Genomic DNA, 15456 nt, shown 5'->3' with positions numbered 1-15456 from the left:
ACATATGAAATAGAGCTAATTAAGTTTTTCTTGATAGATTGCCATCTGTTTCTACAGGATCACTGAACAGAACATGAAGAGAACAACGTCTGTCAAACCAGCAATTTGCAACCTGTAGGTAAAAGGTGCAAAATATTACCACCTTTTTTTTCCTTTTTGGTTTTGTAGTAGATACACATGAAAAAGTGATGTGCCCCAGTTAGTGTGTTGGAAGCAACAATATGCAGACTTTTCTAAATGGACACATGGTGGTGTATAAATCATTTTCAGTTCCCTCTTAGTTTATGGGATTTTTTTTCACTCAGGCTTCACAAAAATCTGTTCTGTCTATATTCTTATCATCTAACAGACAAAGAAGTCAGAAAGCATCAGACACCGTAAGACAACAATCAAAGATATGAAACACTAAACACTGTCTTACTGGAAAATAGAGAATTTTATATTAGGACAAAACACTTATTTGTGTTTGTAGTTGAAAACAAGCGACATGACAACATGACATCACGGTTTCTTGGATGTAGTTTATCCTGTAACACGACTGTGAGTCTTTACACAGTAAAAAAAGGAAAGATCCGGTCTAAAATATCAACCTTACACCTACTTCTGAAATTGTTCCATGTTTATTGAAACCACTGTACTGTGCACATGGTAAAATAAAATTCACTGAGCCTTATAATACAAAGTACAGGTGAAAAGCCTGGGGGAAGAATGTTCATTCTGAATTTTTATACAGCTCACCAAAAAAAGTCTCTTTAAACCAGTTCTGAAGCAACACTGACTGAATGCTGAACACTAAAGAAACTTGGAAAATTCCATTAAATATTGACGTGAGAAAAACCTTTTCGTATGTAACAATGTGTAATGAATCTTAAAGAGAGAATAATCTCATCGTTATATTAACATGTCTCAAACTCTCTGACATAGATGAATAAACAATAAACTGAAGAAAAAGAGACTACAAACACATTTTGAGTAGTGCTCTGTATGAAATACATACATGTAACAATCTTTATATTCAGATCATAAACGTAACACATTGGCATAACAATTAACAAGTAAACCTGTGCTGAATACCACCAAAACAGCAACACATATCTCTGGAACTACAGTAAAGATTCATATGATTAATTACCTAAAATCTACAGAACTTCCACCAGCATGTGGCCTACTTTCAAGTCACTTACATACAGATTAAGTCAAGTCAGGAACGTTAAGTGTCTAGAAAACTATGTGATATATAGGTCTATATGTGGCAGTTTCTTAATAATAATAATCCATGGATAGAACACATGTATGTTTATGAAACAATTCTGCACAAGAGCTTTCCAAAGTATAATTAAAGCAGCTCATGGAAACGGCATCTTTGACTTAATGTTGGTCATTTTTCAGCATTGTACACTTGGGGCTATGGTCATGCTTCCCCATAAACTAACATTAATTACTAGTACATTATTCATACTAGTACATAATTCATGCATTAAAATCTAATACAATATTCCGGACCATTTAATGTATAGCACAAGACTTTACACTTAAAAGCTTACCTGTACAGACCTGCTTAAAAAAGTACAAACTAAATATGTCATGTGTCATGCTTCATGTTTTTAAGTAAATGACATCACTCTCCAGTGTGTTACCTGTCTATACAGATCTGCCTCCATGCTCTCCATAAGGCACAATGTGACCAACGAGATGTGGCCCTACCATATTGTCAGAGCGGCTTCCTATCATGTGACCGCTAAAATAGAATAATGACGCTGCCTGTGCAGATTGAGCACACTAGTGCCCGGTGAAGCTTTATATACAGGTGCATTAAGGCAGAGGTGCTCTGTGCTTTTATGCATCTGCTGCCTCGAGTCCGTGAACAAGCTGGTACGCTTCAACACTGGCTGGTCTTTTCTGGGCAGGTGAAACGCACCTGGTCTTTCTCTGCTGCACTCACGCCAAGCTGCTTCTCCCTGCTGCTCTTGCTGTTTTCCCTGTTGCTGCTGCTGTTTAACGGGCCCTGACGCTGCCGCTGTCGCTCCACACTGTGCCAAATGCCATAGCCAAAGTAGATCATGAAACCTGAGAGGAGTGTGAGAAGAGGTATGAGGTACCAAAAACACGTGGTACAGCATTTAATGTCGGAAGGAAAAAATAAATATTTGCTTTGTGTCACTGCACCCACCACCATTTAGACAAATTGGCATATTTCCCCAAGTGTCAAGTTATTCCTTTAAATAAACACACAATGTAACAGTTATACACATAAGTGTTAACTGCAGTTATCAGACACTCACCCACAGCCATCCACACAGAGAATCGTATCCAGGTATCTCCACTGAGCTGAACCATGAGGTAAATATTAACAAATATGCTCAGAATGGGCAGCATAGGCAGAAGAGGGACCTGAAATGGCAACAAGCGTTGGTGTGTTGGATCAACTTTACAGAACTTTGCAGGGCTTGGTGAGAAATATCAGGACTTCTACTCTGCCACTACGCACCATGAAGGACACTTTCTTGGTCGTCTGAGGCTGTCTGCAGACCATGAAGACGCAGCCACTGAAGACGAGAAGGCTTGTGGACAGTGTTGCCAGGACCCACACTTCCATAGCAAGGATGGAGTTGACATGGTATGTGGTGAGATAGCTGACCAGGCAGACTACAAGCACTGTAGTTCAAGAAAACACACTTATCTCAGACTCATGAACAGACACCTGACAGCGCACCAGTTACAAATGTTAACATTCCTACCCAGCACACAGATAGACATGTTGACCACACTGGAGGAATGCTCAGAGGGTAAGGCAGGAGGGCGGAGGACAGTCTGCAGGGTGGAGCTGCCATCTTTTAGCATGTTGAGGTGAGACTCTGATTCTGTCAGGTCTGACTCACCCTCATCAGCGGACAGGTAGTCCCTCTCACTTGTACCTGCACGCTGCACAGGAGCTGCATCAGGCTGGTACCTGGAGGACAGAGGTGTGAAAAGTAGAATGTGCATTTACTACGGTGTAAAGCCACAAAAGCTGCAGTCAGAGGTTTTAGTGCCTCCAAATACCTGTTTTTATACTGTTTATTCAGTATATGGCCACAATAACTATTTATATTGTGAAATAGTTTAAGGAGTGCGAGTTTATTATAGAAACCACCTGAGGGTCTATAAACAAGGTTTAACCTACTAAAGAAAGACTGGCTCTGTGTTTACTGTGGTTTTGGTGATGAGAAACCTTGTTGTGATCAAAAGAGGTGTACAGCATGTCCAAGAAAGTACCATAACACACCGTACTGTCAGGAAACACGCTTTTCCACTCTAGGAGAAACTCCACATTCCAACAATGGGAGCATTCACAGCTTTTATATCACCAGTATGATGCAACAACATGAGGTTTAGAGCACATTTCACTAGCAGGGTAATCATACCTGTGGGTTTTAGAAAACGGTTTTCACTAAAGTTCTTTCACAAGGTTGCATAAATAGCTTTTCCCTTGAGTGATATTTTTAAAAGTAGGTGTGTATCAATGTACCTACCTGAGAATCAGTACACACGCAGCAACCAGCGAGTAGGCCAACAGAGTTCCAATAGACATCATGTCAACCAGGGCTTTTAGGTCAAACAGGAAAGCCATGATTGCTACAATCAGGAGAATAATACCTTTAACCCTTAAAGAACATCCATTAAAAAGAGCAACACTGATTACAGAGGCAAACATTTTCACAAGAAACATGAACAAATGTACACTCACACCTACTGTAGTACCATTGTGCCACTTAAAGGTTTTTGAAATCAAAAGTTAAAAAGCAGTTATTTTCCAGTGCATTATCCAACAAATACACATGAACAGAGGCAAATTAATTTCATACAGATGTGTTTTAACACACAAAAAAAAAAAGAGCTGAATGCCATAACCAAGTCCACACCAATTGCTGTTTCATGTGAGACACACTGTGGCGTTACCTCTCTTGCATCTCAGCATCAGACTCCAGCATGGAGCTGATCTCAGCAGCACACTACAAACACAGAGCAGTGCTATGTCCGCTGTGCCTCACAAGCTTACATTGAAACAAAAACAGGAAGGACGGAATCCCCTGTGTAGTTCTGTCAAGTGTTTAGTACATGGCATGTGGCGAACTGTCCCACAGTTCACATCTGCCAGCCACTTCACCGGATCAGTCACCCGATAGCCCCAACACCTGATCACAGGGAGCATCATGCAACGCACTGTGCGCCTAGATTCAACTGAGCAAGAAAGTACAACATTCTCACCACTGTGTGAGCATCACATCAGTCACAAATTTGTTTGAACGTCTTCCTTATCTTTACATTAAATTGGCATATACCACCTTGTGTGAATGTGTGTCTTGTGTATGAAAATAAGTGTTAATAAAGTATCCTGTTATTCATGGTTAAAGGGCCACAGTAGTATTCTAACAATTAAATACACTAAATATAATATCAATATACTAAACCACTAAACTACACCTGCCCCATTCAGGAATTCCTCCAGTAACGGTCATCTTCACCATATAAGAAAACTGTTAAAAAGTTTCTAAACAATAATTTGTCCTGATGAAACACTATGATACCATTCAATTAATGTTGACGAAAAGTGTGAGGCTGTGCTTGTTTACAGTGCTCACAGGTTCACCGTGTTCAGTACCTGTAGCGCGATAACATTTTAACACCAGCTGACATCTGGGTTATTAGTTTCATTATCAGTTTCTCTCATAAGCAGCTGAACTGGACTCCACTGTGTTCACTGCCAACCCCCCCCCCCCCCCCCCCCCCCCCCCCCCTGTTATAATCATCTTACTATTATATGTTCACATCCCACCTGCCAGTGTCATATATACATTTTGCACTGTGGTTTTTGTCATGTACCTCTTTCTCTTGCCTCAATGCTAGTACATATTCTATTACAATTTTCACGTTATCAGTTTATCATAACTGTCAATGGAAATTGTTTCCTTTTTTATATTTTAACATCTTTGGCCTTGATCACAATGTCACAATGAGTGTTTGAATAATACTATTTTCTGTTTATTTTTTATTTTTTCCTGCTTTTCTATGTTACACTTGGGAAGCTTTTTCTATGCTTGCACACTTGGCTAAGATAAGATTCTGACTGATTAATTTCATGGCAATTCCTCCAATAATTGCGGCCAGCTGAGTGACTGACATTGCATTTTTCGGGCTGCACCACTTTTACTGCAATAATAAATTGCAGTGACAACAATTCTAGTTTTTAAAATGCATTCAAAAAGTTAATTACACAGCACTTTCTTACTTTGTTACAAGAAATGATAATTATCTTTTCATTATTTTAGTGACTAAAAGACAGATGGACACTTGGACACAGAAGGTTCTTACGAAACCACTAATCCACAATAATGAGTGCAATGGTTTGGACACATGCTTTTGGAAACACCATCACCAAGTTAAACATGCAGTAACTACCACCATCACCGACACCACCACCTGATGGTGTGTGCAAAAACATAAATTAAAAGCCCAAATTTCCACCTTACAACCCCAAAGAGAGTTCTTGTCTCAGGAGCTTACCCGCAGTGGTACCTGCCGCCATGGTGGCAGCCACAGGCGACTGGCGCTTACTCACTTTGGACATAAATTTGAACAGAATACCATCTCGTGCCATGGCAAAGAGAATACGTGGCAGAGGGAACATGGAGCCCAACAGGCTAGGGAGAAGAGGGTTCATGGTTAAGTTGAGGGCTTTCTGGGAAAGAAAACATGACACCTTTACAACTGTGAAAGAACAACAGAGCCTCCTAAAAACGGAATCATATAGGAGAAAGTTTACTGGAATGGATGGAATGGAATGGTGTGGTCTTGCCAGGACTTTATATACTAAATTTAGGGACCAAGTCTAACAATTATCTACATTTTAACTGAGTCTTTCACAGTTGATTGGTGGAGAAAGATTAGCAGGAGTAATCTCACTGGACGCTTCCCAGCTCTCACCTGCTACTACACCGGAGCTCATAGTGGCAATAAGTGGGGTCTTCGTCTTAGGATTGATTCGGGCTAAGGGTTTGAAAAGCACCCCATCCTCTGCCATAGCATAGATTACACGAGGCATAGGGAAAATGGAGCCCAGCAGACTGCATGAGACAGCAGAGACATGCAAGACCAACACGTTAGTCAATAGCCCCAAATACAGAAATACGGACACACACAAACACCCACACAGTCACTTCTAAGCTTCAAAGCATGATTCAAGTGAGTGAGGGTCTTTCTTTCCTGTTGGTGACGTTCTCATAGTATTAACATTTACATCTTTCATTCATGTACCGTAATGAATGGAAGTTAATGCATGTTTCTCTTTAGGTGCTCTCAGAGCTTTATTTGATGGCTGATAGATAAACCTCTAGAGCATGACATCGGAGGTGATATGACATGCAACACGCATCCCAAACCAGGAATCAAACTGTTTCCTTTGCACTTATAAACAGTATGTGCAACAGGAAGCATTCAGCCACCAGATGCACCAGTGATGTTTTTCAATTTTTGTGTGTTAAAGCTGGATGACCAAATATGAAAATAACTGGCTGCATTGTAGAATAGACTAAAAAAGTACTGAAGGGCACTAAGAAGATAAATGGTTTGCGGGAAATAACATATACAAAATTTAATTAATTTGAGACAAATTCGATAATATGCACAAGTGTAGATCATGGGATAAGGGGTGGCTGACATCCAGCAGGGTCTGTTGATCGAAAACTAAAGAGGAACTTATGAAACACTCCCTCAGGGAAGAAAGACACACTTTAGTCACACAGATATATCATTTTGAAACAAACTTGCTAAAATTATTTATAATGCTTTAATTATAAATAGCATATTATAAAGTCATGCAAGCCTCTAAAAAAAAAGAGAGAATTAAACACCACTCCCACTACATCCTGTTAAGCAAAAACAATCAATCCAGTAACAAGACCCAAATGCACATCCAGCAGAAATTAAATCCATGAAATTTAGCATCTAAATATTTTAATCTACAACTGATAAGTGTGTCCTCAACTTCTTTAGCAAAAGCAAATCCAGAGGTTACCTGGTAGAGAGAGCACACAGCGAACCCACAGCAACCACATATTTGGCGGGGCCCCACCCCACATATTCAAAGGCCATGGGCAGGGGGCTCTTTTCATCCAGCAGGTAGTAGGGCATCATCAGAGTGAGTGCAGCTGACACGCCAAAGTACGCCAGGAAACACACGGTCAGTGACACAACGATGCCAATAGGAATGGCTCTCTGAGGGTTCTTCACCTCCTCACCTGCCACACACACACACACAAACACACACATACACAGGAATATTTTTTCATTCAGCATATGATAGCTAGAAGTTAAATCACACCAAAGCACAACCCATCAAAAGCTCACCTGTTGTTGCGATGCAGTCAAACCCAACAAACGCATAAAAGCAGGTGGCAGCTCCAGCTAATGTCCCACTAAAGCCGTAGGGCATGAATCCTCCAACTCCATAATCACTGCTCACATTGGCCATCGCTGACAAGTCCCTGTAACATGTCAGCCATCATTTGATCACACATGGATTGAAAATGTAGACGATAACCTGAACACATAACAGCTGAATGTGTAACACAGATAAGTCTGGAACAGCAAACAGACCTGATTGGCAGTAGTACTGTCCATTTGTTAATAAATACTATAATTGCAGTGCCTCAGCGTGTATAGCTTCCACCTATGGAGTTTACCTGTGATGTTTGTTGCTAATCTAATCTCCAATCCCTCTAATCCTTCACCGAATTGAGAAGCTATTAAACAGCTGTACAGCCTGTATGATTACCATACACTGATACCTTGTATCTATGGTGAAATTGATGAGAGATTCTTCAGTTATCTTCCAGTTGTGTGCGTCTCCTTTGACGAAGCCGGAGATGATGACAAACAAGAGTACAAGCACGTTGACTGAAGTGAAGACTTTATTGACCCAGGCCGACTCTTTCACCCCAAATGACAGAAGTCCTAACAAAGGAAGAAAGTGAAATGCCAGCACTGTGAATAAAACTGTAATCTGCTAATGCTATCAATTAATTATTCATTACAGAAGACTGTGCTCAAGCTTGAGATTCTTTACAGTATTGGACAAATGAAATCATTAAATCGTATGATAAGAGGGGTGGGGCATGAAAATCTGTACTACTACAGCAAATGCACATGTTTCATGTTTTTAAAGTTGCGTGTTGAAACTAACTGGTTTTAATTGTTTTAAAAAATGCTCATTGGATAAGTGTTTCGAAATGTTATGTGCAAACCCAAAAATTCACATAAAATCACAGGGTTGTTTCAAGACTCAGCTAATGAGAGGCAGTTAGAAACCTCTACTCATACTTTAGTGTCTTTAGTGTTCTCTACTCAGCAGTACAGGGTGACAGGAACTGTTCTTTTCTTCTTTTCTTGGAAAACAACAAAACACTAATGGATTGTTTCCGGGTCACACTAATGAGGTAATTGAGGTGGCCCACCAGTAGATGACACATGATAAAGTTTAGCCTGAGGGTCACCATCGAATGAATGTCGGTGAATATCCATTTTCCATAGTTGTGTTGTTATAAATCTGACCGCAGGAAATGAATACTCGGCTGCAACAGTGGAGCTTCTCATGGCCCTTGGGATGTAAAGAAACTGTAGTTGTACTGGGAGCTCCCAGTTGTGACTGTGTGTGACTGTGGGATGTGATAGTTGTGCACTGGTTGGATGATCAGAGTAAAATGCAGAGAGCCCTTTAAAATGAAAGGGAGGGGACTGAGATCCGGTGGTCTAACGAAACCAGCTGTGGCTAATGAAAGTTGACTGTATAAATCTTAATTTCTTTTTCTGCAGTCACATTAACTTGAATTTCTTATTTTAACCCTTTATTAGCTGCCTTACCAGAGAGCAAAAGTATCAGGCAAACTGCAAAGAAGTCAGGATACTGAGCCAAACCAGGAGAGTTCATGCTGAAGTAGGTTTTACAGAACACCTCTATGTGTCCCCCTATCATATCATCAAATGTGCCACTCCATGCTCTGGCAACTGAGGAGGTACCTGTGCAAAGAACAAAGAGCAGCAAATATAAAGAACCAGTATCTACTCTGCATAACACATTATACAGACACTGAGCAGGGACTCACCAATTACATAGGAGAGAATGAGGTTCCAGCCAGTGATGAAGGCCCATATCTCCCCTACTGTCACGTAACTGTAAAGGTAAGCAGAGCCTGTTTTGGGGACACGGGCACCAAACTCAGCATAACACAGGCCAGCCATGACAGAGGCCAGAGCAGCAATTAGGAAGGAGATGACAATGCTGGGGCCCGAGTCCCCTTTTGCCACCTCACCAGCCAGGACATAGACGCCAGCCCCCAGAGTGCTGCCCACACCCAGGGCGATGAGGTCGACGGTTCCCAGGCAGCGGCACAGCTTGGAGTCCTCCAGGCTGCTCAGGTCTACCACTTTTCTGCGTACCAGGGAGCGGCCGAAAGACAGAACCTGCTCCAGCATGTTGACACTACCTGACAGATGGCAAAAGACAGGATAGGACTACAACTAATGCTAAAGCTAATGGAGATAATAAAATTATTATTATTCTTTATCTTATTGTGTAGCTTGCATTAACATTTGCAGTTCCTGCACATTGCAGGAACTGTGAGAACAGTCTCTTCACATCATTAGTTCGTAACCCCACAAACTGAGGACCATTTCAGGAAGGCTGCCAAATGCTATGGCATGGTACTGTAAGTGTCCCATTCACATCTATTGTTTTATGGTTATGGTGCAGAACCAATACTTAAAGGACTTCTTTCATAAGGGGCACAGAATGCACCAATAAAAGACATACAGTAGCTATTTACTAATTACACAAGGAGGAGATAAAAAGACAGCAAAGCCTCTTTTGTTCCCTACATTTTTTTTCTGAAGCAGCAGCCTAATAATTTGCATGAATACAATATGATAATAGAGGAATGAAGTAAGCCTGGTCAGAAGTGAATGGTTAGTAGCTTGCTTCTGAAGTTACCGCTTCGTCATTGAATCTAAACTTTGATTATCCTGACTGTTAAATCACTATGACAACCATCCAAAGACGCACTGATCTCCATGTCAATGTGGAATTTTTAAAGAGAGAGAGGGAGTTTTCGATGTGACAGCTCATTATCATAACAGTGTGGGCTATCTTACAGCCACTTTATGAATATAGTAAATGAAAACTCTAGTCAAATCAGATGAACAAGTTGCAATACAAATTGCAGGGATTTAGCCTGTCAGGAAAATTCCTCATGTTATTCTAAGCACTCATTGGCCAAAGCAATAAAACAATGTGTTTTTATGATGAAGTGGACAGGGGTCAACTTTGGGCACTTGAGAAATGGTCTGAAAACCCCGTACACAGCGAGCTGTGAAGCACTGTGTGTTCTGACACCTGTCGATCAGGGCCAGCGTTACATTTTCCCATGCTGACCCCCAACACTATCAAAACCACCAGGTGAACTGTGGTCATTCGGTGAATATTTCATATTGTACATTACAGCTACATGTACCACACATCTTAAACTGGACATGCACAATTTTCTCTGAAGACTCCAGGTTTACAAGCAACAAAAACTTTGACACCCACTCTAGCAAACACGTTACTTTCTTCAGAGACATGCACGTACCTGTTAGAATGACACAGTGAATATGGCGGGTCCAAGTTCAGACACCGAAACAAGAAGCCTGTCAACAGTGCTTGTCTTTCAGCTCGCTACTGCAGGCTCAGCAGATCAGCTGCACGTGAAACTCAGGTAAACGTCAAATTACATGCAGTGATCCTAAGAAATGCAGCCTTGAAACTCTGCAACACTAGTGTGCACAACACTAATTCACTATGCTGGCATGTACAGTGTGGAGAGCAGTCATTTTACTCCTCCCCTCTCTGTCCCCTGTGTTTCTTCATAGGCTACGAGAGTGACTTCCCCCTAAGAAGGGAGGTATAAGGGGTGGAAGGGACCCCAGGAATTAGAGTGGGAGGGGTGGGGAGGGGGGGGGGGGGGGTGTATTACTCTGAGAGAACATTGCACCACAGGCTACCATTCTGGGATCACACAGCAGGACAGAGAAGTGAAAAGGAGGAATTTTTAGTGTAGAATTGTCAATTTCTAATTCCCACTCAAACAGATCCCAGCTACCCAGAGGCTTACTGACAGCTGATAAATGGTTAGGCAACTGGCGTTGACAAATATTGAGGCAGACACTTGTGTTTACCCAGTGCAGCCCACAGGAGAGCTGCTAAAAGCATGGGTGCTGATTGGTCAATGAAGGGTGGACAGGCTACAGTACTGAGGGGTTAAGTCCTCTTAATGGAAGGTAGGTATTGCTCAATGTTCCCTGAGCTATTGGACTTATGGGCATTACAAAAAAAAAGAAAAATCAATAACACAGCTCATCGTGGTACTCCACCAAAGTCTGGCACCTCCACAGAAACTTCAGTCAGCTAGTATGAGCTCTTGGAGGGGGGAAAAAAAGTGAATTTTTCCATCAAATGCTCCCTGTGAATTACAATGAAGGTTGAGTTTTGCAGTGGAGAGCCAAGACCAGTTCAACCAACTTAAGACCTCAGTGGGAAGGTGGCAGCTGGCCCCTAGAAACACAGTCCAACCCACAGACCAAAGACCCGACAGCATGACAACAGCCAGCTGTCTCTCAGTTTGTCCATCCAGCCGAGCAGCCAAACATCATGGCCGATCGCCCAGCAGACCTTGGTTACGCAGGCTGATTATCTGACCTGCATGCTGATGAGAAAGCAAATTCTTTTCTTAGAGGTGGGCTGACTGTAAATGCTGCTGGCACATACACAGATGTAGCAAGTCTGCTCTGACTGGACAATATGCCTCTATCAAAGGACTGAAAGGCATAGAGTGACAAAACAAAAATGTATTTCCCCTTTTTTCATGGTTAGAAACTTTGTTAAATCATCCAAAACTATTTGTCACACAAATGCAAATTGGAAAATTCATCAACAAACATATTTCACAAGATTAAAGACTCCATGCAAACTAAGTTACATCGAGGACCAAAATACATTTATCGCTTAAAAAGAGTTGGACTTGTTTTTAAGAAAATATTTTCTAAATTTACCTCAATATGCTGGTGGACCACACAAATATTCATTTTTGGAATGGGCATTAAGTGTCTTCACATGCACAGGCAGGTCATTACCGTAACCATGGAAAGAAGTCACTGGCCCAACGTATTTCATTGTTGACCTGCGCTAATTGTGTGAAGCCAATTGAATGCATTTGCTCTCCAATGGCTGAGTGAGCTAGCTTAAAAAAAAGTGGATATGGATATGGTCAACACACTGAGTGGTGTTTGCATTGAGGACAGCGGGACTCTCGCTCCAGTTAACACTGGTGTCACCAGGAAATGTTAGAGTGAACAATTACTGATAAGGCTGACAACAGCTGCAAGTAGAGTGAAGACAGCAAAACATCAGTCCTCGGGACAAGATACTTACCTGATCAGAATTTCACCTTTTATTTTATGGTATTTCTATTTATGGTGTGTCAGACAAGAACTACAGTCAGGTTCATACATTTTGGAAGAATAGTACGTTTTTTGGGCTTTTGACCTCTGTACACCACCACAGTGAATTTGAAATGAAACACTCGAGACGTGAACAAGTCGAGACATTCAGCTTTATTTCGAGGGGTTTGTCAACCATTCAGGAATTACAACCATTTAAATACCCCCGGAAGCAATCTTCATGGCTCATAAATAATGGAACAAACTAGCATAATTACAGTCATTCGGGATTGTCTTTAATACTTGTATGAAAATCCTTTGCTGTCAATGAGTGTGGAGCCTTTGGACATGACCAGTGTAGAGTTTTGTCCACTGACATGCTTTGCCAGGTCTTTACTGCAGCTGCCTTCAGCTGCTGCTTGCTTGTGCGTCTTTCTGCCTGCAGTCTTGTCTTCAGTAAGTGTAAAGCTGCTCTACTGTGTTGAGATCAGCTTCCCAAACATGGCCAGTGAATAATTTTCCCTTTCTTTGCCTTGAGAAACTCTTGGGTAGTTTTTTGCTGCACGTTTTGGGTCATTGTCCACATATAATAGAATTGGAAACTGGGTCATGTCGGTTTTGCAGCACTTGGCTAAATCTGAGCAGACAGTATAGTGCTGTACGAATCAGAATTCATCCTGCTAATGTTATTAGCAGTCCCACCAGTAACCTGCTTCCACTGGCAGCCATAAGTCCCCGTGTCATAACACCACCTCCACTATGTTTGACAGACGATGTAGTGACGATGCGTAAGATCATGAGGCTATTTTCTGTGTCTTCTGTCACAGTCTAATTCTGTACTTGAATGTTACCAGTGGTTTGGACCTTCTTGTGAAGCTTCAGTATTTTATTCCTAAGGCCGTCTTTTGACTGGTGACTTTGACAATGTCAAGTCTACCTCCTCCTTCATGACAAATGGCTGCCAGTTAATTCCCTTTTTAAAGAATCCTCCAAACTGTTGTATTAGACACTTTCAATGGTTTTGCTATCTCTCATGTTTTTTTTTATTTTTTCAGCCTCCTTCGCTTGAATAGACACCGCTTTGGACCTCATGTCAAGCGTTTCAGTGAATAGCTACCAAATGCAAATGTAACACTCAGAACCACCTCCAGATCTTTTATCTGCTTGATTGGCGATGGAGTAATTAAGGAACATGCTGGCTGTGCAACTGCTTGTCAGCCATTTGTTCCATTATTTATGAGCCACCAAAAATGTCGGTGTGTGTATGAAAATGGCTGTAATTGCTGAATGGTTAATGTCACACTTTTGTCTGCACTCTTGAATTAAAACTGAAAGGCAAAAAGTGTCGACTTCACTAACAAGTGTTTAATTTCAATGTGGTAGTGCAGAGAGGCCCAATGCCAAAAAACATCTAATTGTTTCAATATTTGTGCACCAGACTGTATTGGTCTCGTCAATCACCAGACTTGCGCTGATGAGATTAAAAGGTAACCCCCCAAACCAAACAAGAACAGTTAGAGGCTGTAGTAAAAGATTGGAAAAGCAGATCAAAATATGTAACTAAATATTAAGCTTTGTTTACTTTAGGTTTCTTTAAAAATATTTGTTCCAGTACTTCTGCCAACTTAAATCTGGGTCATCTGAAACAAAAGATGCTATGTTCTATGTTAACCTTCTGAGGTGCAAATACCATTAAAGAAAATTGAATCTCAAATCCATCTCTTCAAAATACCCAAATATCTTAGGTGTCCAGCAAAAACATCTGAACTGGCCCCACTGTCCTGATACGTTTAAAGGGAACTGTACACAAGTATGATCAATGGTCTACATGTTGTAGTTCTTGGGTTTAATGTAAAGACTTTAAGTCTCTTATTAGATTTTAGGAACAGTCTGGTTACTGAAGCCTCATGACATTAAGTCTCTAGTTTCACTTAATTCTCTTTTTATTACATAGAAGGATGAGGCATTATTTATGGATGTAATAGTCTCCGTGCTTAGCTAAAAATAATTTAATGCATATATGTAGGTCAGAGTACAGTATTGTATGTACTTGCAAGTTCTGTTTGTAATTAGTCTGTACTCAGTTTAATTTTTTTTTTTTTTTTTTTTTACAAATTTGAGTACAATATTTTGACATTTCACTGTTTAGGAAATGATGCTGTCTAAATGTTTGGATGTGGGTCAGGATGCAATTACTTTAATCTTGGAATAATATACTATATATTTTTGTTATAATGCATTTGGCAAACGTTTCTTTTAAATATAATCTGTGATGTCCAAGAATCTTTTGGCCTGCGGTTTAATTGTGGGCTCAAAGTATCCCATGGGATATGCCGACTCTTCCAAAAATGAATTCCTCACTAAGTAAGGTTTACAAGTCTAAATAAAGAACCTTCCCTTTATGCTTTTCTATGAGGCAATTATTCCTAATTCCCATACAGTGTATTGGGGATAAAACAGATCTTAGATCAGATCACCTGGCTGCTCTGCTCACATTTAAAATTGGGTATAACTTGCCAAAATAAATAAACTGTCAAAAGAAAGTAGGTGAACAGATATCTACAAGTCACACCGCTTAACAATGCAACATTTACTTTGACAAACTCGATATTTTATGGTCAGTGCCAGACCCATTTTTAAACTCTGCTGGATTATTTTATGACACACCCCTTAACATCTTAACAAATTAAACAAGTTTGATATTGGTGTCAACTACATTTGGACTTTTTACAGAGCTGCAGATGGACTCATCTTCCACCTGAGAGCTGGACAGTGTCTTTCTTATTACAATTACTTACATTGTTCCAAAAGTCTCTCCGCAACCTGCCTACAAACTTTTTTTTTCATTTATGTTGCTTTTTAAGACCTCACCTGTTCATGTGACCATCCTCCTCCTCCTTGTCATATTACAGCTATTTGATGAGCCAGTAATTCCCTTTACAGGAACCT

At 40.7% G+C, this 15456-nt stretch overlaps 1 protein-coding gene across 3 annotated transcripts; it reads right to left on the bottom strand.

The window, feature by feature from the left end:
• Positions 1-1525: 1525 nt before the first annotated feature.
• Positions 1526-10902, bottom strand: slc7a2 (solute carrier family 7 member 2). 3 transcript variants are annotated; one of them, XM_067518776.1, is made up of 12 exons: positions 10662-10902; positions 9141-9521; positions 8899-9054; positions 7827-7992; positions 7387-7523; positions 7055-7277; positions 5545-5681; positions 3513-3615; positions 2739-2950; positions 2489-2655; positions 2283-2391; positions 1526-2067 (listed from the first exon to the last, which is right to left on the bottom strand). In XM_067518776.1, the coding sequence occupies exons 2-12, from the start codon at positions 9508-9510 to the stop codon at positions 1880-1882; spliced, it is 1968 nt and encodes a 655-aa protein (XP_067374877.1). In that variant the 5' UTR covers positions 9511-9521; positions 10662-10902; the 3' UTR covers positions 1526-1879. The 3 variants fall into 3 exon arrangements, with proteins under 3 accessions (XP_067374877.1, XP_067374876.1, XP_067374874.1); XM_067518775.1 differs by lacking the exon at positions 5545-5681 and adding an exon at positions 5965-6104 and having other exon boundaries at positions 9141-9567; positions 10662-10901; XM_067518773.1 differs by lacking the exon at positions 5545-5681 and adding an exon at positions 5965-6104 and having other exon boundaries at positions 10662-10901.
• Between the last annotated feature and the right edge of the window lie 4554 nt (positions 10903-15456).

Source organism: Channa argus, chromosome 10 (assembly GCF_033026475.1).
Source record: "Channa argus isolate prfri chromosome 10, Channa argus male v1.0, whole genome shotgun sequence".
Taxonomy (NCBI): domain Eukaryota; kingdom Metazoa; phylum Chordata; class Actinopteri; order Anabantiformes; family Channidae; genus Channa; species Channa argus.
The sequence above is the reverse complement of the archived record's forward strand: the minus strand, read 5'-3'. Positions and strand labels throughout refer to the sequence as shown.